General features: G+C 39.6%; 1 protein-coding gene across 13 annotated transcripts in view; it reads left to right on the forward strand.

The window, feature by feature from the left end:
* COP1 (COP1 E3 ubiquitin ligase) overlaps positions 1 to 22,978 on the forward strand; it is a 147,428-nt gene that overhangs the window by 32,681 nt on the left and 91,769 nt on the right. For all 13 annotated transcript variants that reach the window (XR_015273962.1, XR_015273961.1, XR_015273963.1 and 10 more), the window contains 5 exons: positions 6,679 to 6,738; positions 8,522 to 8,598; positions 13,582 to 13,639; positions 17,128 to 17,242; positions 20,676 to 20,811. Coding sequence is in view for 10 of the 13 variants with exons in the window: in XM_023931699.2 (XP_023787467.1) it covers positions 6,679 to 6,738; positions 8,522 to 8,598; positions 13,582 to 13,639; positions 17,128 to 17,242; positions 20,676 to 20,811 (446 nt within the window). In the remaining 3 variants the exon portion in view is untranslated. The remainder of the gene's footprint in view (positions 1 to 6,678; positions 6,739 to 8,521; positions 8,599 to 13,581; positions 13,640 to 17,127; positions 17,243 to 20,675; positions 20,812 to 22,978) is intronic.

Consider the following 22,978-nt stretch of genomic DNA (forward strand, 5'->3'; position numbering starts at 1 on the left):
TAAAATGCCTCTTTGAATACTATTTATTGCAAGATTTTATTAGCAGTTTTCATTTACTACATATGGCAAGTTCTTACATAGGGACTAAGGTACTTTTGTAAGTGAATAAAGATATTGCCACAGAGTTGATGTCCCTGTATAGTATTTCACATCTTCAGTGCAGATGATTGTAACCACTTGTAACCCGCCTTGCCAACTTCATTCATAAGTTATGTATTTTTTTCTCTTGCATTAATGAAATTGTGGCTTCTGAGCGTACTGGAGTGAGTTTATAGCTAGAAGAAAACTATCTTTTAGACTTGTACTTCAGAATATTGGTGCAGTCAAGTCGTTTGACAAATGCTTCTTTGTCACCTTTTCATAATTTCTCTAGAAGATAAATGTAAGGTTGAGCACCTGCAGCAGTTTCTATTAGAAATCCTGTTTTGATCTGGTTTTTTTCAAAACATTTTTTTTAAATGTTGGTCCTGTCAAGCTGGAATTTACTGCATGTTTTTTGCACAAAGGTGTTTGCAAGCCCTTTTTCTTTTGAAGTTTATGTATTTTGTTTTCTTTTTGACCTAGAGCAATATGGCAAAAAATCCTAAATCCTTGGCAATAGTAATAGCAAAAAGAAATGTCTTACTTTAGAAAAGACTGAAAACAAATGGCTAAAGCTTAAAAATACTTCTTCACACACAACAGATAGTTTTGGAGGGGAGGAATGTATTGGTCATTCACAACAGTTGGATACCTCTAAGGCAAATTTAGCATGGCTGAGTGCCTTGTGTGTGCACAGTTAATTGAGTGCACACTCTGCATTTTTTATTTTTTTAATTTTTTTTTTAAATCCAGTTTCCTCTTCTGTTGAAATTAAGGACCCTAAAAGTCTGGAAGGTTAATGTTAATAATGAAATATTATGTCTTGGTGCTGGTGGGTGTTTATTACTGTTTTCCAGAGAAATCAAATGTAGACTGTGGCTTTTTAAAATTCTTGCTTTCATACATGTGTTGTATAAATGCTTTCACAAATTTAACTTTGTTAGTTTTTAAATGTTCACGTGTTCTTTCATCTTGAACACTTTGTGAGAGAGCTGATTTTATCAGTTAATTCTCCCCACTTGTACATTCAGTACTTTAAAGAAGAGGCCTTGCTAACCATGTCTGGTCACGATTTGAATGTCTCCAAACAGTTAGACACCACCATATACATCATATAGATAATTTATTCTGAAATAATATTAGCTCAGCTACCTGATGCTATTTCTGTCAAGCAGCACCATTGCTTACTGAAGGAGAATACTGAGCTTGGTGATTAGTATCACAAATCAAGTTCTACACAGGTGCTATTCTCTGGGTGCATTCATGTTTCCCTTGGCGTATGTCACTTCATTTTTATGTTCTGTGGGCTTCTTCTTTCTAATAATGTGAAGTCTCTCGTGTCTAACAAACAAGGCCTCTTTGATGTCTGCTAATGCATAAGGCTGTTTTTTTTGCTGGTAATCATCATGGGACAGAAAAGTAATCCTGAGGTGTCTCAGACTTGTGGCACTGAATGCCTACTCAGCATTTCAGAATCATCATTGTTCTTTGCACCGTCAAATCTTAAATACTAAAAATAAGAGGAGCTATTGCTGGGAATTACAAGCATGAATTCTCCAGGGATATCCATTACCTTGTGTTAATCACTTCACCTGTCAAGCCTTATGTTCTGCATGTACACACATGGATGAACTAATGAGTAAGCAAGAGGAGGTGACAACCAGAAATCAGTCATGCTCTTCTGTTGTCATGTGGTCTTGGTTACATTTCAGAACTGCTGAGGAGAATTTATAGCTAAAGTAATCTGGTCCCTATCCAATGCACTTACCTGGTGTTTTAAATCTATTTGCATTTCGAAGTTACTGAATGAGAGATGTTCCAGAAACAGTGATAAGAAGCCCAAGGATACAGTGAACGTGTGAGCAGCAAACTAAAAATTATCGCAGTGATAGCAGTGTATGACAGGTGTCTCTCCTTGCTGCACTGGAGAGGACTTGCAAAGAAAAAGGCTAAGTAGCACCTACTACTGATGTATTAGACTCAAAGGCAATTAGTCTAATTGTTTAGGCAGCTTTGTTCCCTTCACCAGATGTCCTTACATCATGAGGCTTTTCTGTCTGACCCTATCACTAAGCTTCCAGAGCATATTTCCTCCATACTGTAGGATTTAAATGAGGGAGAGGAATATTCAAGGTAAGAAACAGCCTTTACCAGCCTGGCATCTTCCTTCTCCTACCTTTGGGAATCCTGTGTGTTAAACAACCTGGATGTTCTCAAGCCTTTCTGTTAGCTCTTCCCAGTTATGAGGAAACATTTATCATTTGGAGTAAGTATTGATCAGAGAGAAAAAATATTCTCGGCAGATAAATGTGCTGTAGATGGACTCCACATGTTTAAGAGGCTTGAATGCCATATTTCACTAATGAAACATGTGGAGGCTCAGATGTTCTTGTCTTCATACCAACAAAAGCCTTGCACCTACTTCTAGTTGTGTAGAGACATTGTAACACAGAGGTATTTGGTCAAAATAAGTGATATTTGCAATTAATTTTTAAGACTAAAATTTCTCTGAGGTGTGAAGATGACCTTCATGCCATAGTTGCCCTGTATGTTGTCGAGGGCTTTGCATCCAAAGTAATAATCAAAAGAAAACCCAGAGACAGAGAAGACTTCCAGAGAGAGAAACTGATCTTATTGTGCGTTGTCATTGAGGTATTGAATTCTACAGATAGAAATTAATTTCACTGGCTACCTTTAGAAAAGTTTCAGCTGTTGATAGTGAAGTTTACACTGTGGTTTGTTAAAGCAGTACTTGGTGGAAGAACAGGAAGTAGGAAGATGCTGATGTTGGATGGGTGAAGCTGCAGGACAGAATTAAGGGTTTATTTACAATGACTACCTGGTTTATCCTCCTCGGATGGGCAGATGATAACTTTTGCTTTGTCTTGGTTGGTGTAATGGCTTTGTGTGTCTGGGAAAATGATGTTCTCTCTGGTAATAGGCTCATCTTTTTGTCTGGATCTATGGTGTATACTGTGATGACTGCACAGGGAGTCTGGATCAGAGCCTGGAAGGTGTGTTACTGAACAAAACATGGCCTGTGAGCTTCCAAAAAGTGTGAATCCAAATGCTCTGTTAAAACTGCTTGTTTGAATAGTGCTGGCTGATTTTGCAGTATTTCTGTAGAAAATAACTCTTGTTCTTTGCTTGTGCTTTTTCTAGAATTGGAAAGACAGTTGGGCAAGGGTCTATGGCTCCTTCCCTTGTGCATTTTTCTAGGCTGAATCTGTGCCACTGGTGAGCTTTTAGTTTTTTGCAAGCACTTAGAACTGGCACCAGGAGACCCAGTCAGGACTGCTTGTTGTCCATGCTGTGCAAACACACAGCAGGAAGCTGCTGCTTCCCAAGGGGCCCTTGCTCCAGGAAAAACAGGAAGCTCCAGGATGAAACCTTAGTGCTGTATCCAGATAGGTTTGTCAGTAGATGGCCAACCAAAAACAAAATGACCGTGACTTAACTTCAACATCTGAAATCCCCTTTCCAGGATTATAAGAACCTTTTGAAATCGTAGCTTTTCTTTTGTTTATGTGCCCATATGTGAAAAATGAGACCAGAATGTTGTACATCTGCTTACTGTAGTTCATTCACTAAATTTAAAATTGAGGTTTAACCAGCTAATTAAGGACCTCCTCCTTGTCCTTATTGGCCTTTTAATTTCTGGGAAAGTGTCTGTGTCTGAAAAGAGAATTTATAGTATGTGGTTCTCTCTAAGCATACATTTCAGTGTTCATTGGAAGTGCTTTTGCTGAGTCAATCTAAAGTCTGACAGGCATGATTCTGCCCATCACTGGGACAGGACTTGGCTTGCTTTCTGTGCCCAACAGTGAAAATTAAATTAAGGGCCCTTAAATCTGAATATACTGAAAGAACTATAATTCATTTAGGCTTCCTTAAATGTCCCTCAAAGGCTGGCAATTATAAATCAGTATTCTCATTTTTCAAAGTTTAATTGGAATGAATGTTGATTGATTTAAGGTTTTTGATTGATTAAAACACTCAAACTAACATACCAAAAACCCAAAGGTTTCAGTGTGGACATTAATTCAGTTTATGCTGATAGCACACGAAGACTCCCTCCTAAAACAAGCATGAAACAATCTTCCCTGCTTTCTAGAGTTGCCACTGTTGGGTAAGTTTGTGGTAGGTTGTAACTAGAAGGAAGAATTGGTAAATAAAATTCCACATCTCATGCTCTTGGCTGTGTGCAATAGTTAATGAAAGCTGGCCAATAAAAGATCTCTGCTCTTGTGCCTTTAAAAAGTATCCTGTTTATGTGATGGCAACAACTATCAATTATTTTTCAGACATCCAGTTTGGATGTGAGCCAGTACATTGTAGAATAGCTGATTTCCTCACTGTAATTTTGGAACTTGTAAGTGGTTTTGTAACTTCTTTTTAAATGGGATTTATGAATGTGGGGGACTTATGGTACTTGCTAGAGCTGAGTTCAGGCAGGACCTGTGCTGTGCAAGTGTCACTTAACTTTACCACTAATCTTGGAGCTGGAGCACCACCTGCTATTCTGGCTGTAGGTTTCAGAAGTGAAAATGGAATTATCTGTTATGGTGTAGTGATTTGTAAATTATCTGTGGCCGTCTAGTTCTAAACCATTAAACTTCTGCTGTCTGGGCCTCAAATGTAAACTGAAACCTTCAGAGTGCAGAGATTAGGATACATTTATATTGTCATCTCATTCAAAGAAGCAGCCATGCTAGAAACAGGTATGGACCTAGTAGTCCTTTCTTCTGTTTTCAGAGACAAAAGCTGTTGTTAGTGTTTAAAAGGAAAATTAAAATGCTGGTTTATTTAATACAGAGGACACAGATATTTGGAATGCTTTACTACAGAGAAGTTTAAATTGTGCTTTTTGTTTAAGCAAAACCTTCCAACACTTAAAGGATCAAACTTAAGCACTTGAGTAAATAAGTCTTTGGGAGTAGCTTGCCCAATACTCATTGGAATATGTCATACTAAGAATCATGTCTTGCCAAACTAGTAACTTTGGATTTGGACAATTTCATATTCTGTTGTAAAGCTGAAAGTATAAAACTTTGTTTTGTCCTTGCAGAATGTGTTATGCTTAAGCTTTCAGTGGACTTAACTCAGCAAATGCTTCTGGTCACAGGCCACATTGCTGCTTGTCTGTAAATTTTTACTGGGAGCTGAGGAGAGTCATGTGGACTTCCAGGTCTCCATGTATGTATTACATTTATGTATGTCAGTGAACCAGACTTGGACTGGAGCCGAGTTTCATCAGGAGCCCTCACCTAGAGGAGTGTGTGTGTGTGTGTTTGGGCCTTGCAAGGCTGGGTTTAGGCTCTGTGGGTGTTTGGGTGGGACACAGCTGCTGAATAAGCAGGTGAGGAGATGATGTCATTGCTTAGGTGTAAACAGTTGTCAAGTCTGTGGCTTCAGTTGCTTGAGGTGAGTGAAGCCAGCTTGCTGACTGACTAAAAACCTGGAAGGTATTGCATGTGGCACAAAGAAGGGGAAAGGAAATGTTGGCTGGTGAGAGGGGGTGTCTCCTTCTGGCCCTTTCAGGTGTAGCCCTCAAATTGACTGGAGTTTATGGTGTAATCCAAGGTAAGTATCACACCTTTGGGAGAAGTGATACCTTTATACCAGGTGCTTGCTCAGTACCAGGAGTAGATCTTGCTCTGGTCATAACAGGTTTTTTCCAAGCCAAAAACTTAATGACAGCGTTTAAATTGGCAAGTGACAAATTAGCAGCTAGGATGAGAATTATCTTGATACCTTTTAGTAAAACATTTTGTATTTAGTTGAAGGGTGAAATGATCATTGTCCTTCATTGTGTTTTCTTCTAATTGTGACAGAACAAGTAGGAATGGTTTGAAAGTGAAAGAGTGTGGGTTTAGATATTAGGAAGAAATTGTTCCCTGTGAAGGTGGTGAGGCTCTGGCCACAGGTTGCCCAGAGAACCTGTGGCTGCCCATCCCTGGGAGTGTTCATGGCCAGGGTTGGCAGGGCTTGGAGCAGCCTGATCTAATAGAAGGTGTCCCTGCCTGCTTTATTTTATATATGTTCTCAGTGTGCTCCTTTTTGAAGGCAGGGGAAGGGTTGCATTCACACAGCAAATAAGGAAAACTGGGGAGGAAGAGATAAGGGGGGAAGCTAACATTCTGTATTTCAGGGGTACATCTTGGGTTATACCATTTTTCTAAATGCATTACAGCACCTGCCCATGGCAGGGGGTGGAATGAAATAATCTTTAAGGTCCTATCTAACCCAAACCACTTTGTGGTTCTGTACTCAGTGCTTGCAAACTAGTTATACCTTGCCTGAGACATATTAGAGGAACATAATGGTATTATTTTGAATAATGTATGTCTCTGTGACTGACATCAGAATACCTCCTGCTCTTGTTTTGCATTGTTTCAAAATAACAGCTTTGTCTTGAATGTGGTGTGTGTGCACACTTACATTAATCTGTGCATTTGAACTTCTTGCCTGGTGACTTCTGAATTGTGTAGCACACCAGCAAAGATAGTTCAGGTTCCTGTCTGGAAAGATTGTAATTTATCTTGGTGGTGGTGCAGTGCAGATTGATTTAGACTTCTCCCATTCTCTTATCCACAGCAATTGGAGCAGATCCAGAAGGAGCTAAGTGTTCTGGAAGAAGATATTAAACGAGTAGAGGTGAGGTACCCAGACATTATTCTGACTCTGGCAATTTTTCATTTTCATCAAGCTGTCTGCCTTGCTGTGAGGCTGCTGAGTTAAATTTATGGCATTTAAGTCAGTAATGGGAAAATGAACAGATGATGCTCTTTCTTTAATTTGTTCATTTAGCTGATGTGTGCAGGCTGCAGTTTGGTAGCTCTTATATAATAATTTCTTTATGTTGGTAGTAAGTATTTCAGAGTACTTGCTAGAAATCAGCAGCTGGTATATTGATCAGGACTTAAGATTTTTCTGTGTTGCTGGCTGTTTGCACAGCCTGTTTAAACCTTAGCAATGTGCAAGTCTTAAAATGGAGAGGTGTTGGGGACTCAGAAGAGGGTTGTTACACAGAGACTGGGCAGGACCAAAACCAGCTTCTGCTGCATGTCAGATCTGATTTCTGCTACCTCCTGGCATAGTTCTCTTAATTCCTTAATGACGGGAATCTCTTGACATTTTTGCTAAGAATTATTCTCCAAAAATTTGGGACCTGGCCAGTGCAATCTTTCTGTCTTCACTGGGTCTTTAGGTTCCTCTTGGTCCTTTCCTCTAATCATTCTAGTGTATAATCTTGCAGTAGGAAGCTGTTGTTTCAGGACACCTCTCAAAATATAATTCCCTTAAAGCTTCTTGGGAATCAATTTGCTGGTCTGCTTCTCACTTCTTGCTTGAGCAGTGAGCCTGTGTTCCCAACTACCTCCCAAAAAACCTTTTAGATTTCTTCGTACAGTTAATATGTGTGCTGATGAATTAGCAAAATATAAGTATGACTGACAACTGCAAGAATTTCCATTTATCTGAGAGCCATTAGGAATTTTTTTCAGACCTCTTTTCCTAAATGTTTCTCAGCTTTTGTGAAATAAATACACCTTAGCATGTTTTCTTCAAACTGGTAAAATAAGTATTGAGATCTTCCCATAATCTGTGGGATCTCTCAAAGAGCATCCAGCTACCTGTTTCTCTGCTCTTTCATCAGGCATTTCAGTGGGCTGCAGCTGGGGTGTACTCCTGGGGTATGATGGTGACCTTGGCTCTGACCTCTAAAGCCTGGGATCTCTCTTGTCACAAATATCTTTCTTTCTACCTACCAACTAATAGGCACCTAGTGGGAATTTGAAAGCTCAAGTAATAATTGTCCTAAGAACGCTTTGCCCCTCAACTAATGAGCTGATGCATCCTGCATAGCTTCCATTTCCCAAACAGATGAAAGACAGTCTCATACTGGGTGCACAGCAGTGACTTAGTTTGGAAGGGACAAAGCAAGTCCATGTGCAAAGTTTCTCTTGTGCAGTTGTCCCACAGAGGACTGACAGATCCTCTTTCATTTCTGTGGCACCACCTTTGCCCTGTTGTCTTGTGACTGTTGCCATGACCCATATCCAGCTTTACTTTCCAGTTGTGAGGGCTGTCAGATAAGTTTGTATGTATCTCAAAAATGCAGTTACAGCTTGCTTGTTCTGCCATGTTTAAGGGAGATGCTGGGTTAGAGGTAATTGGATGATAACCAAATCTGTTGAGTTTTTAAGAGTATAAGCTCCAAAACTTCCACTCTTGAAGCACAGAGCACCACAGCTATAGGATTTTTGAAACCCAGTTTGAATGATAACTGAAAAAAAATTGAAGAAAATTAGTGTTTTGTCAGGTCTAGTAAAGAGATAAGAGTTGGTTATCTGCATGGAAAAACATCAGTATTCTGTGAACACATGTATTAGGCATACATGTTCTGTCAGCTCTGATGTAACGTGGCTTTCTGTTTCAGGAGATGAGTGGCCTGTACTCCCCGGTCAGTGAGGACAGCACAGTGCCACAGTTTGAAGCTCCCTCACCTTCACACAGGTATGGAGCTTGCAACTCAACTTGCCTTTCAAGCTGTACATGTTACACTCTACTTGCTAGTGCTTTCCAGGCAGTACCCAAAACACGAGAAAAAACAGGTTCTGAGTGCTGTACATTATTTTCCTATTGTGTTTCTAATTGGTATAAACTTTTTGTGAACAAAGAAGTGAAGAAAAAGCCATCTGAGCCTGTGTTTGGATGAAAAATCTGCTCTGAATCAGATGCCATGGAAAACCGATGGCTTTAAATGTCATGTGAATTAGTAAACTTGAGTCATAAGCCTTTGCTATGAAATAAAATTTTGCTGTTATTTATGTGCTACCTTTTCTGAGCATTATGCAGTTCTGCTTGGCATATGAAGGGTCTTAATTTTGTATGATATTGAAGTGCTCTGGCTTCCCCAGTCAGCATGGATAGCTAAAGGTATGGGCTCAGATCAAAATGTAAAATGTATAGCCTATTGATTCTGTTTATCTGCTGTCTGTTTTGATTTAATGAAATACCTTTCTAATAACATAATTTCATGTGTATTTTTGTCTGAAATATTGCATAGTCTGGTTTCTTGATGACAATATTGCACATGCTTCTTGTATCCAAGTTGTAAGTGCCAGAGTTTGAAGTGCCTTACTTTACAGATGGGTCTTTTGCTTTAATTTCAACAGGGCCAAGTTATGTTATTAAGTGATCATCTCTCCCTCTTAGAAGCAGAGCTCTCTAAACTGTCATTTTCTGTGTTATAAAATTGTACTGGTAGATATTTTTGCAGTTAGCTGCTCTAAACCTAATAGCCCAGAAGTAAAAAATGATCAGATTTCTTCCCTGAGAGAGACTTAAACACAGTGCTGTGGTGAGGAACCCAGCAACATTTGCTGGAATTTCCTACTGAGAAGCTACTTCTGGACACAGAGACCAATATCTCTCATATTTCTGTGAAGCTCTGTCTGCCCTGAGGGAAAGGACAGGAATATGGTCACAATGAATGGGAACACATTTCTAATTCAGCTCTTCACTGCTTCTGCACTTCTTTTTGGGTGCAGATTTGTTTCTTGATATGGGGTATTGCTGTTTTGCCAAGAAGCAGTTTTGTGAAACTGATGAGATTCTTGTCAGGTTCTACTACTTTTCTGGTTATTGGCTATTAAATTGATTGGTTTTGCTCTATGGTACTGATGCTTGGGGTAAAATTGAGCAATGATCAGGCTCAGTTTGTTAGATGTTAGATGCCTTCAGGCCTAGAAGCCTTTCTCTTTTAACAGGAGATTGTACTTATTGGTAGAAATGTATCTCTATTACTTGAGCTAAGCTAACAAACAAGCCCCCAAAGAACTTTTTTATCTGTTGAAGGCTGGAATAAAATTTAAAGCCCAGGAGTTTGAGTAAAAGAGTTGAGGGGGGAACAGTCTGCAGTGAGAACTAGACTGGTTTCAGTCTACTAAAAATTTCCTAATAATCCTTTACGCCTATTTATTTCATGTCCTAGGGGTCAATCAATCTCAGTTCTTGCATTTGAAGATGTAAGATAGTATAAAAAAAAATTTGTAATGATCTTTGGATTGATGTGCTTCACCTGGGGTCTGCTGGGAGGTGGCAGTGGGTTGGAGCCATGATGGGTGCAGAGACCATGGGCTCTTTCTTTACCTGCCTGTCTGGGTCCATCTTGCCTGGGTCTTGAGCTTTGGGGTTTTCCTCCTGGTACAACATGCCAGGGGTGTGATATAATAGGATATTTAGGTGTTTTTTAGGGAATGTGGGTTTGCCTTTTTCTCTCTGCTTTAGAAGATCCCTTATCTTTTTCATGATGTTCCTGCATTAAGAAATAGCCTTGAGTGGTAGAAGATAAATCAGTATGTGAAGGAAGTGTCTGAACATGCATGAGTTGTTGCCAGTAGTTACTCCTGTAACTTCTACCCACTCCCTATTTTTATATAGTTTTATATAATTCAATTGATTTGCTGTGAATTACCATAAATGAGATTCTAGGAAGGTCTACCACTTGAAACTAATTTTATTTCCAACATTAAGTGTAAGTTTTGAAGAATATCTCAACAATATTCCTCCTTGGCAAGATTGCTTCAGAACAGCTGATATGAAATGTGCTGATTTTTTTCATTTCTCTTAACTGAAATATTTAATCTCCAGAGTGCATTTTAGAAATGCCATGAACCACTAAGAGTGAAATACAAATATAGGTTGGGATGGATTCACTTCCATGTTAAAATTATATTGAACTTGCAGAGACTCTTTAGCTTATCAGTGAATTAAAATGGTGTATTTAAATTGAAATATAACTTAACATACTTAACACACTGCTAATGAAATGTAATTGTATAGCACTTTGGTAATGTGCCTTATAAAGAGTACAAGGTTATCACAGACTAGTGCTGAGAGGAAGAAAACTTCTTTAGCCTTTGAATTTAAAGTTCAAGAAAATAGAGTTCTTTGGAATTCAGTTTTATCTGGTCTCTGGTGACTTGCCCTTATTCATCTGCTCTAAATCTAAATCACAGGTTTGCTTCATTAATTTTCTGTTTCTTTTCATTGTTTATAGCTTTTTCCTCCCCATTCTTAATATCTTCAAAATGTGAAATTACTTTGCCTCCCCCCAGCTTCCTTCAGAAGCTCTTTAGCAAAAAAACCAAGCACAGCTATGATGTTCAGTACATCCTTGGCTGCAAGAAACACGTGTTTTCTCTAGTGCCTACGCAGGCTGTGATGAAACATTAAATTGGGTAATAGCACAGTGCTTGTTTACAGTGTTGCCTATTGCTTGGTTCCTATACTAATAGAGAACAAGAGGGGAAGAATAAGGGAAGAGAACAAATAGTTCTGTGTATGGCTTTTCTGAACGGGCATGTGTGTTATTCTTGCTCCCAGTAAATGGTGCAAATAGGAGATAGGAATAAGCAACTTCTCTGTGATGCTATCTGGGACTAATGGCAATAACAAACTATGCCTAATAGGAATCTGAGGGAAAATTCTGATCTAGAAATGAGTTGCTTGGTAACTCTGGTTCAGTTATTGAAATCCTCATCTTCCTTCCCCTCCATTTGTTCTAATTACCTCCTCCCATCCCCTCCATCCCTGTAATGGGATTTATAGTCTGTGGGTTGCCTTGTTTGTTGTTGTTGTTGTTCGGGGTTTTTAAATGTCATATCAGTGTAGCTGAATTTTTAAACTGAACCTAATGTTACATCTTTTTTAAAAGAACTTGGAGGGCACTTCTGTAATTTTCTGAGTACTTGCTTCTTGTTTATTAAAAGGAAAAATAATCAAGCATATATAAGTTAACTCAGCTATAGGCACCACACAGAAAATCTTTGAATTTGTAGTCTGGGTAGGGAGATGACGTCTACACTCTTGAACACTTTACATCACCAGACAACCTGCAGCAAAACGAGACCAGACACTCTGTGTGACAGTCTGTGTGTTTTGCTGTTAATTGCCACTGTACCTGTCTCAGAGTGGAGTACTTCTTCATTGCTTTCTAGCTGAATGTGTTATTCCTGCAGTTCTGGCAGGATCTGCTGTCCATGTTTCATTATTTTATGCAGCCGCATTCTAATTTAAAGTTCATTGTCCCCAGCTATGCCTGAAATGGCTCTGCTGTTTTCTGCCTTACAATAGCTTCTGCAAATTATTTTTATCCCTCAGATTTTCTTTGTTTGCAGCTTTTGTCTTGCCTGGAACAGAAGTCAAATCAATCTCATTTTCCAAGTTAATTTTTTAAGACTCATCAGTAGTTATGTCTCATCTTCTGTTTCCACTTCCCTCCACTTCTAAGGGAGCTTGAAAACTTTCATGGAAATATTTAAGCACTGGTACCATTGATTCATTCTTGCAAACTTACAGGTGCCCTGCCTGGCATTTCAACCAAACCAATTTGTTTATGGCCAAAAGTCTCAAGTTTACACATAAATTCTGTTGGCTGTTACATAAGCAGGAATTGGTACAATTATCTTGGACAAAACCAAGACCTACAGCAGTGTTCTATAAGCTTTTTAAAGAAATCTTCAGCTTTCTCAGGCAATGCTTAAAACCTAAGGTTATCTCATAAGAAAGACTGAGAATACTGAGAAAATGATGCCAGCTAGTTTCTTCTCTGTTCAAGTCAAATGACATAGCAGAAGTAAAGTGGTTAAAAATATTTTTTTAGAAACAAGTCATGGTGATTTTCATAATGTGTTCTGCATAATGAATAAAATTGTGCTCTTGTATGCTAATCTTTGCCTGTCATGGAAGTATATGAAATTTGAGTGATAAATGTGCTTTAATCTGGCTCTGGTGTTTTACTGTGGGAATTTTTTGCCTGTACGTCCAAGAGCACTGAACCAGCAGTTTTCTGCTTGGATCAGGAGATCTTTTTGCAGTTTCGAGAGCTAAATTCCCTTGAGTTTGCATGTCTGCTGTGTTTTGAAAACAGTGATTTAAAAGGTATGTTGTGTCATTATAGATACTATAATATGGTGTAGTATTTTCTAATAATAGTAATCCTTGCTATCAGTATTTTAATTTTTTTTAGGTCATTTCTGTATTTTCTTAATGGTCTGTTTAAACTAGTGTGTGTCTTGCACTGATTTATCTAGCTTTTCCCTTTCCAGTGTTGATTCAAATGCCAGAGCATTAAGGTCCTCTATTTTCTCTTTCATTTTTTAAGGATTTGAAAACCAGTGGTAGCATGTTATTTTCAGAATGTCTTCTGCTGCGTATTTCATACAGAAGATATGATTTTGCAATTTAATTAGAAATTATTTGACTGCACTACACATAATTGTGTGTGACAGCACTCTGCTCTAGGAAAAGCCTGTATTTAAAAAAAATCTCCTAAACTCCCAAACAAAATAAAACCTTGTGTTCCCTATCTGTAAAATGGATTTCAAAGGCAAGTATGCTGCAGAGTGTCAAGGAGGGAATAGCAAAGAGGTTAAAAATGATAAAGGATGGCTGTGCAGTGATTTAAGCAGACAATTTCTTTTATTTTTGCAGTAGTATTATTGACTCCACCGAGTATAGCCAGCCTCCAGGCTTCAGTGGCAGTTCTCAGGTAAGGTAATACATAAATGTCTGCATGGGGGGGGAGTGGATGTGGAGGTTGGGCAGGGTTGAGGTGCACCTTCATCCATCTCCAGAGTGCTGGTCAACTGGAGCCTTGAAAATGCTTTTAACTGGTTGTATGAGCAACTGCAGCTGTAGGAATGATTGTGCCCAGTTGTGTGAGAGAGACCTGGTGTAATGTATTTAGACATCTGACTTTTTTCTTAAAGCTGACTCTTCCAGAAGAGGGGATAGAGTTTCCTCTTTATCTCCCATGTGGGTGGCACTGGGGAAGGGAGGTAAATCCCTGACCTTTTGCATTGGCTTAAATGGCTGCAGATCAAGGTTAACTTTAAAAAAAAAAAAATAATAATTTCCAGGCACAGTTGCATTGTTTGTCCTCATCAGGGCCTTTTACAAACCCTTACAAATTCATGTGGAGGGTAAAAGCTGCATATAGAAGGGAGCTGTTTGGCAGGCAGCCTCCAAACTGCCTGATCCATGGGGCCTCCTGAATTCCAAACAGCACTGCCATAGTCTTGCACCTTGGAGGGATTCAACTGTGCTGGGGAAGTGACACTCATACCCAGCTCACAGTTCCAAAAAAGTTATACAATTGGGCAGATGGACTGTTTGGCACATTCCAGCAGTGCCTTGGGTGCTCTCTGGTGATGGTGGACCATCCCCAGCTCACACCAGGACAGAACTGGTAAATTAACAGGTCAAAGTGCTGTTGGATCTAATTTGATGTAAAGAAAAAAGCACCTGGATTTTTCAGCTGGTGCACATATATGTTTGCATACAGCTGTGTAAGTAATTGTAATTGGAAAATTCCATGTACTAGTCTGTGGGGAAAATGCTGCTTGTTCCTGCTACTCTGGTGTTTGGAGGTTTTTGCTTGAAAAGAGAGTTGTAGTTCTGTGCATCTCTGGTGGCAGGGGTAATGTAGGTGGGGGTTTTCTGTTCAGGACTCCGATGTGCTACAGTGTATTTGTTCTCCACTGACATTATGTGTCTCAGTACTTCCTATTTCAAAGGCAAAATTAATAGCATAGTGAGCTGCTGGTGAGCTCACAAAACAAACAACCTAGACTTTCTAGTCATTCTGTATGACAGCCTTATTTGTGTGAGAATAATCTTTTTTGTCCTCAAATGTGATTTCTTGTCCTCAAGAGTGCAAGATCTGTACTCTCAAGTACAAAATTTTCAAATTAAACTTTAATGTATGTTTGGATTGGGAGTTCAAAGAGAAATCTTGAAGTTAAACACTTCTGTTCAAAGGCAGTCTAATTTCAGCAGGACTTTACCATAAAAACAGTTTTAAGAATTTAAATTAAATTGTGGGGGTTTTCCCTAATTGTCAGTCACAGCAAAAATCATATATTGGATACTGCTGGCAGTAAGAGTTATCTAGGATGGACAGCACAGCTTTCCTTTTTCAATATAATTACTTTGTGCATTGCCCACAAACATGTTGTTAGGGAAGAATTTATATCCCACAAGGCTTTAGGACAGTTCTCTTCCAGAAGATGAGCTTCAGAAGTAAATAGTAGACAAGTCACTTAGGCCCTGTGGAATTCTTCAGGTAGTATTTAATGGCAGTACCTTTTTTTCTGCTAGAAATAAGGAGCTTGTGTGCAGATAAGGGGCTTTTTCACAGTTGTTAGAGGACTCTTTTAGAGTATCTGATGGAGTTCAGACAGTAAAATCACTCCTGATACCAGAGGAATCCAAACTGATATCCTCAGCTAGTGCAACCATAGTAGTGTTAACCATTGAATAAAAATTGTTTGGGTATCTTTTCTATCTTTCCTAATTTTTATCTCCTGTTGCCCAGTATTGCCTAGAAAGTAGCCAGGGAGAAGGCTTCTAAATATCTGGTTTTGGCAAAATGTGAGCAGGTTGCTTAGCTAAGGGTGGTCTGATGACTGTGGGTGAGTGCTCCTTGCTTGGTTCTCAGCACAGCTGGGTTGCCACCTGCCAACCTGGGACCTGCTCCACAGGGATCTTCCAGGGACACACGGCAGGTGGTGGCACAGCAGGCAAACACCTGATTGATTCCATCTCATTGTGGACTGGGATCTGGCAGATCAGGCTTGGGTTTGGGTTCTGTCCCTCATTGTGGTTCAGGCAGCTTGCCTTAACTTGAAACAATTGTGCTTTGCTTGAAGTTGTCTTGAGCCCAAATCACTAATGATGTGCTGAGAGAGACTGGAGATTTGCAGACTGGTGCACAAAAATTACAGAAGAGGCTACAGAAGTGTTCTATTAAGCATTTTTTGAGGATGTAAAAGTTTAGAAAATGGTACTTGAAAAGTATTTTGATGTAGGAGCACTTCCCAGTGTTGTGTGTTGAGGTTGGAGCTGCTTTTGAGATGAAGCAAGCTGTGAAGACCATGGCTGCTCTCACAGACAAGTGTGAGCCACGATGTCAGTGTGTGGGAAGTGGTGGCTTGGAGTTTGCTTTTTTTCCTAAAATGTTAGATTGCTTTTCATACAGGTACAAACAAAATTTGAGTGGGCTATAAACTTATTTGTTCTCGTTAGCTTGGTGGGTGGCTGTAATGAGAACAGGCTGTTCCCCTGCATGGATTGAGGGGGAGCTGTACACGAAGTGGGTTTTGTTAGTGCCACTCAGTAGCATGATGGGCCTTGTACTTGCTCAGGGATGTTGTTATTAGGGAGCTTGATGGGTCTAAAATATTTCTAAATTTAGCTTTGAGGATGTGGTATGTGAGACTTCTTAAACAGAAGCTAAAGCAAGGAGCTCTTTGTGTTTCTTATGTAGTAGAGGGTTTCATTCCATTCTATCACTTGTGATTAAAATGGTGAGTAGTGCATTTCCTGAATTTACTTCAGCAGGAAAGATTACTTGTGCAGTTTAAATCCTTTGCTCCTACATCTCACTGTTACTGTTGGGGTAGTTTGGGAAATGGTGGCTTTAATGATGAGCTTCAGGAACTTCTTTTCAATTAACCTTTAAACTTGATGCTGTCTTTTGCTTCTGTTTTATATGCATAGTTCTACAAAGAGTTACTGAGCTGCTTCAAAAGAAGTAATTCAGTAACTAACTCATTCAAATAAACGCCTCCTTTTCTTTTAATGAGCTGTGTGCCAGGGATCTGGGGAGTATTTGTTGTACAGTCTGTTTGACTTGTGAAGCTGGAAGTTGGCCTGTGCTGTCTGTCTGTGTAAATGCAAGACAGGACTCCCCAAGGGTTGGGATTGCCTGTCCTGTGTGTAAGGCCAGAATCACTAAATTTACTAAGGTTCAGGAAACAAAAACTGTCTAAAAGCAGGAATTTGTTTTTATGTTAAAGGGTACAGCGTAGGACCCTGAGAAATAATTGTCGACAGTGCCAAGATTGATTTATTGTTGTTTTACTCTTATAACCTATCATCTATATTGTATAATTGTTTATAATTTGGTAAAATTTATAGAGGTGAAACCCAGGCCTGGCTTTTAACTTTCTGAAGTGTTCTTCCTTCTCCACTCAGACCAAAAAGCAGCCGTGGTATAACAGCACGCTGGCCTCGCGACGCAAGCGCCTCACTGCTCATTTTGAGGACCTTGAGCAGTGCTATTTTTCCACCAGGATGACTCGGGTCTCAGGTGAGTTCTCATGTGGTGTTCCACTTCTGATGTCAGGTACACTCTTGCAGAAAAGCTTTGCTTTTGGGAGAGCAGCTTTCACATCTTCCTTGCATGGGAATGTGGCTGTCCATATTTGTGTTACTCAGATCATCCCGTTTTGCTGTTCTCAACCAATCTTTGAAGTTGCGAAATTTGGAAAACTTAATCCTGTCAGTTTGGAGGGGCACATGTATTGCTTTGTAATCCCTTAGTGTGAAGGGCAACATGCACAATAAACAATTTCTCTGGTGCCTGTTGTGAAGATGCAAATGCCTGAAAGCAGTGACTGAGTTGTCTTTCCGCTAGATGTGGTATTAACCAAGTAGTTAAAAACATTGCTATTGAAATGCTACAGAGGTATAAACATAAATGCATACAATCTTCTGTATTTAGCATGCAAGAGGGCACTTGGAGGTTATCCTTTGCTATCTCAATTGTGTCTTGGTTAACAAATGGTTTGGACTATAGAAGCTGAGTGTGCAGCAGGGCTGTTGTCCCATGGGGCACACCTTGGATTTAAGGCTTGTTGTCTAGAATTAGAAGCTGTTTTCAAAATTGCCTAGATTGCCTCATTCATAATTGAGTAACAGCGTGACAGCAGCTAGAGTAATTGTTGCCTAGTGGATGCATGGGTCTTAATTACACACAAGATTCTCTTAAGAAATGAGAGGGTGAAATAACTGTCTTGAGGGTGAAGAGGGTTGTTCTGTTGCCCCTCTGGAGGAGGAACCAGCTTGGCAAGAAAAGCTTCAGGCAATGGACTATGGCAGGCAAGGGATTTGCAGCGCCAAGCTTTGAGCTGCATCCCATATAGAGTGTGACAGACTGCAAGGCAAGCAGCCAGCCCTCAGGGAGTGGGAGACACCACTTGGGGATGAGAGGAAACCAGGCACAGGTTGCTGCAGCAAAGTATCTTTACTTACAGTCTTGGAAGGCAAGGACCAGCCTCCCGAGGCAGGATTGCTGGGGTACAAACCTCATTTTTTTCCCCTCACCATGAATTTATTTTTAGTCTCTTTAAAATAAATTAAAAATAATTTTAAAAATTAATTAATAAATGGCTCCAAGTATAAAGGCTGTGGCATGTCTTAGGGGAGTTCAGTCTTAGAAGTATTTACATCTCCTACCTAGTTCAGAGCATGGACTGGCTCAGTTCTCATTGTGCACAGCAAAATGATTTTAACAAGGAATACAGCCTGTTGGGAGGTTACTTCGATATCTGAAAGTCTGGAGAAGCACATTGCATGTGTCCAGTCAGATCCCTGTGATGTGCTAGCAGGTGCTTTGCAGAATGCAGTTCTTCACAGCTCACACTGAGATGTTTTCATGCAGAGCTGTCTTGGTGATGCATAACTGTGTTTATGTAAAAATAAAACTTATTAACCAAGGATAACAAATGGGGCTCTTCCCAGCATTCCCTTGTAGAAGGCATCTTTCTTCATAATTGGAACTATAAATATGAATGCAGTGAAAATGGTTTTTTGTATTCGTATGTGTCAGTTGTACCAAGAGCAGAGGATTTGCAAGTGCAGGTTTTCTCCTAAATAAGGGATAACCTATGATACTTGATTAAGTTTTCCTCTCCTAAGTCATTCCTGCCTTTTGACACATTTTAAATAGGATTTAATGTAGATTTAAAGCTTTTTTTGCAAGAAGTGCCTCTGACTGTTCGAGTAGGGAGTGGAGACATAATATTACTGTAATTATCAAATGGCCTTGCTCTTTGACGGGAAGGTGTCTTGAGAAATAATATTCGATTTTACAGGCACACATAGAGAATAAATTATAGGAGGACTGTGTGCTTGATCTCTAAATCAGGGAAATAGAAGGGTAGCAGCTATTTGTCCCTATCGCAGTGCTGAAGGAGAAAACAGTCTTTGAAAAACACCGACGTTTGTGTTGCTTCTTGAGCTGTTTCCTGTAATGGTCAGATGCTGATGATGTTAATTTAGAGCAGCACTTTGTTCATTTTGCCCCTTTTCATCCCTCTGACATGGATAATGTATATGCTAGTACCTCTAAGCATGCTAATTACTAGCCTTCACTGTTCCTTTTTATATGATCAAACATTAAACAGTGCATATGAGGGACACTTCAAAATGTCTTATAAGTACAGAGGCAATAATTTCTGATGGCAAGGAATTACCAGAGTGCAGAAATGATTATTCTCTGTGTTTTTCCACAGGAAATCACAGCTGGATTTTGCTTTTGTAGATCAACCTCTCTTTTTTCACCCTGGTATTTCCAAGCCATTCTAATGAATGGATCTTGTTATTTCCTTATGCTGCTGATAAGGCTAGGTTAAGTAGTGGATGGAATTTGATCTCTGTTGTGTGTGTCTGTGGGTGGTTTCTGTGCTGCTGCAATGGATGCTGGGGTGGAATGGGAGACAAGGTGTGCAGTACCTGTAAACCAGCAGTGTTACCTGTACTTCCCCTAAAATGCACTGGTGCAAAAACAAATTGAGAGTGGAAGCATTAGAGAAAGGATTATGAGAATTGCTGCAAATTTGGGGGTTCATTACAAAGCCTGAAGACACTACCTAATGCTTAGCTGTGTATCCCTGATCATATTGGGAATCCAGATTTGCCTATGAGGCACTGCTGTAAGTTAGGAATTTTTCCTTATTTACAAAATAAAATTTAAATGGTTTAAATAAAATTGTTTCTACCAAGAAAAGTTAGGACTTCTGAGAATTCAGTGAATGACTTTAAACTATCTACACTGCAATTTACTTTTAACTTTTGTAGTAAACTGTTCCATTTCCCACAGAATATTTATCATCATTATTCAAGCTGGCTCAATTTCACCTTGTCTGTTGAAGGTCATAATTTTCACAAAACTTCTAGTACAGGGAGCCTTTTGGTTTCATGCTTGTCTTCCTTCTCCAGCCCTGAAATGTTTCTCCCTTAGCTCTGGTGCTTTTGGAATAACAAGAGAAGTATTTTTTACTAAAAGTATTTTGAATGTAATTGACACCAAATGTAGACATAACAGAACAGGGAAAGGAATATACATTCACCTCTTGTGAAAACTAGACGTGTCCTTTGCAGGGCATCCTGACATGCTTAAAAGTTTTCTGTTAATAATCTGCATGGCCCACGGGCTCTGAATGTGAGTAAAATAAATGAGCTTACAAAATTGTATTTGACTTCTAGGCAGATTCTCAGCATTAGGTTCACCCAGCATTGCAGTGGAGAGACTTCATTTGTGCTCTAGAAAGCTCATAATGCCTTCAAAGAATGCTAGAGATGAGAGAGCCTGGTTTTGACCAGGAATCCTCCCCAAATAACAAGCATAGGTAGCATCACATAGAGATGTGTATCTTCCTTTCTTTTTTTGGGTTTACTGTTGAGTTTACCTTCTTACTCTGTTTCTGCCCCCTCCAATGTCACTGCCTCTTTCTTCCTAGATGACAGCAGAACCACCAGCCAGCTGGATGAGTTTCAGGAGTGTCTATCCAAGTTCACACGCTACAATTCTGTCCGACCGCTGGCAACACTGTCCTACGCTAGTGACCTCTACAATGGCTCCAGCATAGTGTCCAGGTAGGAGACACTGTGGTTCTGACAGCAGATCATGTGGATGTGGGCTGCTGAGGCTGAGTTAATAATGCATTTTAAGCAAGTTATTGTTGGTATATATGCAAAAAATATATATTTTCAAAAAAGTTCTGCCAGTGTGTGACGATTTTGTGACTATCATTGATCTGTGGAGGCACTCAGGTACCTCAGTGTTCCTTACTGCTCCTGTTGGTGTTGGCCCAGACCAAATCCAGAACCTTGGAGGTGCCTCTATCAGCAGCTGTTCTACAAAACCTGTTGTCTTCATGTTGGCTTGGTTGTGTTTAAGTGATGCAGTTCTAGCATCTCAAAAATGAACCATCTTGTCCAGTAGTCTTAAGAATCTGTGGTGGTTTTACATTTTGTTGATCAATCCAGTCACAATAGCAAATATTAAAAAGCTGAGTTGTTTTTAGCTGTGATTGCTTGAAGTCTTGGGCTTTGGAAGTTGTTTGTAGTGCTGAACATAAGTGAGGTGGTGGCTGTGGTAAAGCCAATGCAATAGTTCTGTTCTTGCCAACAGTTCTTCTGTATCCCTGCTGTGCAGGGTGGTCATGTCCAGTGTGCTGCTGCTGAAGCTCATCTGAGCCTCCTGTGGACCAGTTTTGACACATAGCTGGTGAAATGATTTTGACTGGTTTTCAACAGAATCAGTTTCTTCTAGTTCAGGCACATGAACCAGCTACCTTAGGGACCAAGGCTTAGCCCTTAGGCTATAATTATAGAGAGCACAGGAAGAGGATGGGAATTGCCACAGCCCTAACCTTGTTTCTCTCTACCCTGGGGGTTTTGCTTATTTGTGGTAGTTTGTCTTTGGAGCATCTTGGGGTGGAAAAAAGGATGGAACATGTTAACTAGGATATCTTCTCTGCATGGTATATGTTCAGGACCTGTCTGAGCTTCTTTGCAAGCACATTTCATTAATTTAAATGTTTGTTCACAGCAGTCTCTTGAGAGAAGTATCCATTCCTGGTTTAGATATAGGGAGTAGGAAATCCAAAGAGACCGTACATGAGGTCTTGGAAAAAACATGTTGACAAGATAGATTAAATTTGGGGTTTCTGACTTTTCATCTAGTGCCTTACAAAGGGGCCACATGGAGAGTGACAGAAGAGCTTGAATTTTTGGTGAGGAACCCCAAGAAATTTGCACTATGTGAAGAAATTGAGGCATGGTGTATCACAGAACACATTTTGTTTAAAGCAGCATTGATTCCTTAACTACTGCAATATGTAGCAGGAATGTATAATGTCCGACTTAGCCAGAGGTCAGAGCACAGCAATCAGGGATCTGACGTGTATTTAACCTGCACTGATTGGGTTCACACCAGCTGCAATGAAATGCAGATGGGAATCTCACTGCAGTGTAGACAAACTTTCTCAACTACCAGATTCAGCATGGATTGGATTTTGCTCCTTTGCCCTTTCTTCTCCTTGGCATTCTGCAAGAGCAGCATTTTTGTGGTATTTGGTTAGAAAATGCTGGAAGGACAGTAAATCACACTCCTGTTTGAAGGCATTGTAATTATTGGATGAAATACAAGTTTGCAAAGAATGTGTGTTACTGTTACAATGAAGATATAGTGAACCCTTCTTCTAGCCAGTCCTAGAATTGGTGATTAAATGTATTTTACTGAAAAATAACTTGGTTTCCAAGTTGATGTTCTCCCCTGCTCATGCTTTTTGTTTATCAAAGCATTTAAGAAATTTTTAGGGGTTTTAGCATGTAGGCTGGGTAAGACAGTTCACATCTGAGCACATCCTTAAGTGCTTTGGTAAAGTGGCTTTGCTGATTGTGTTGCTGCCATTGTTCTTGTTGGCTTCTAGCTATTCAAACAGTTCCTGTAAAGTCAGAATTTGTTAATCAAGAATTTACAATTAGTATGTGTTGGGCAACACAATTTAGTGTTCACCTTTTTTTTTGTTCATTTAAACTAATAGCCTCAAGTTCAGAGTCTGTGAAACTAAGTAAGAGCCTTTTGTGTATTCATGTAGGTATTCACAGATGAGCCAAATTAAGATACTTAAAAAGTGAAATTGTGCTTTTAAAGTACTGTGAAAAGTTTTATTGTTTAGTTCACTACATGGATCTTTCAAGGTTTTCCTGGGTATGCAGTAAGAAACGGTGATGAAATGGCAGAAGGTTAAGTCTT

The sequence above is a fragment of the Cyanistes caeruleus genome, chromosome 9 (genome assembly GCF_971803275.1).
Source record: "Cyanistes caeruleus chromosome 9, bCyaCae1.hap1.1, whole genome shotgun sequence".
Classification (NCBI taxonomy): domain Eukaryota; kingdom Metazoa; phylum Chordata; class Aves; order Passeriformes; family Paridae; genus Cyanistes; species Cyanistes caeruleus.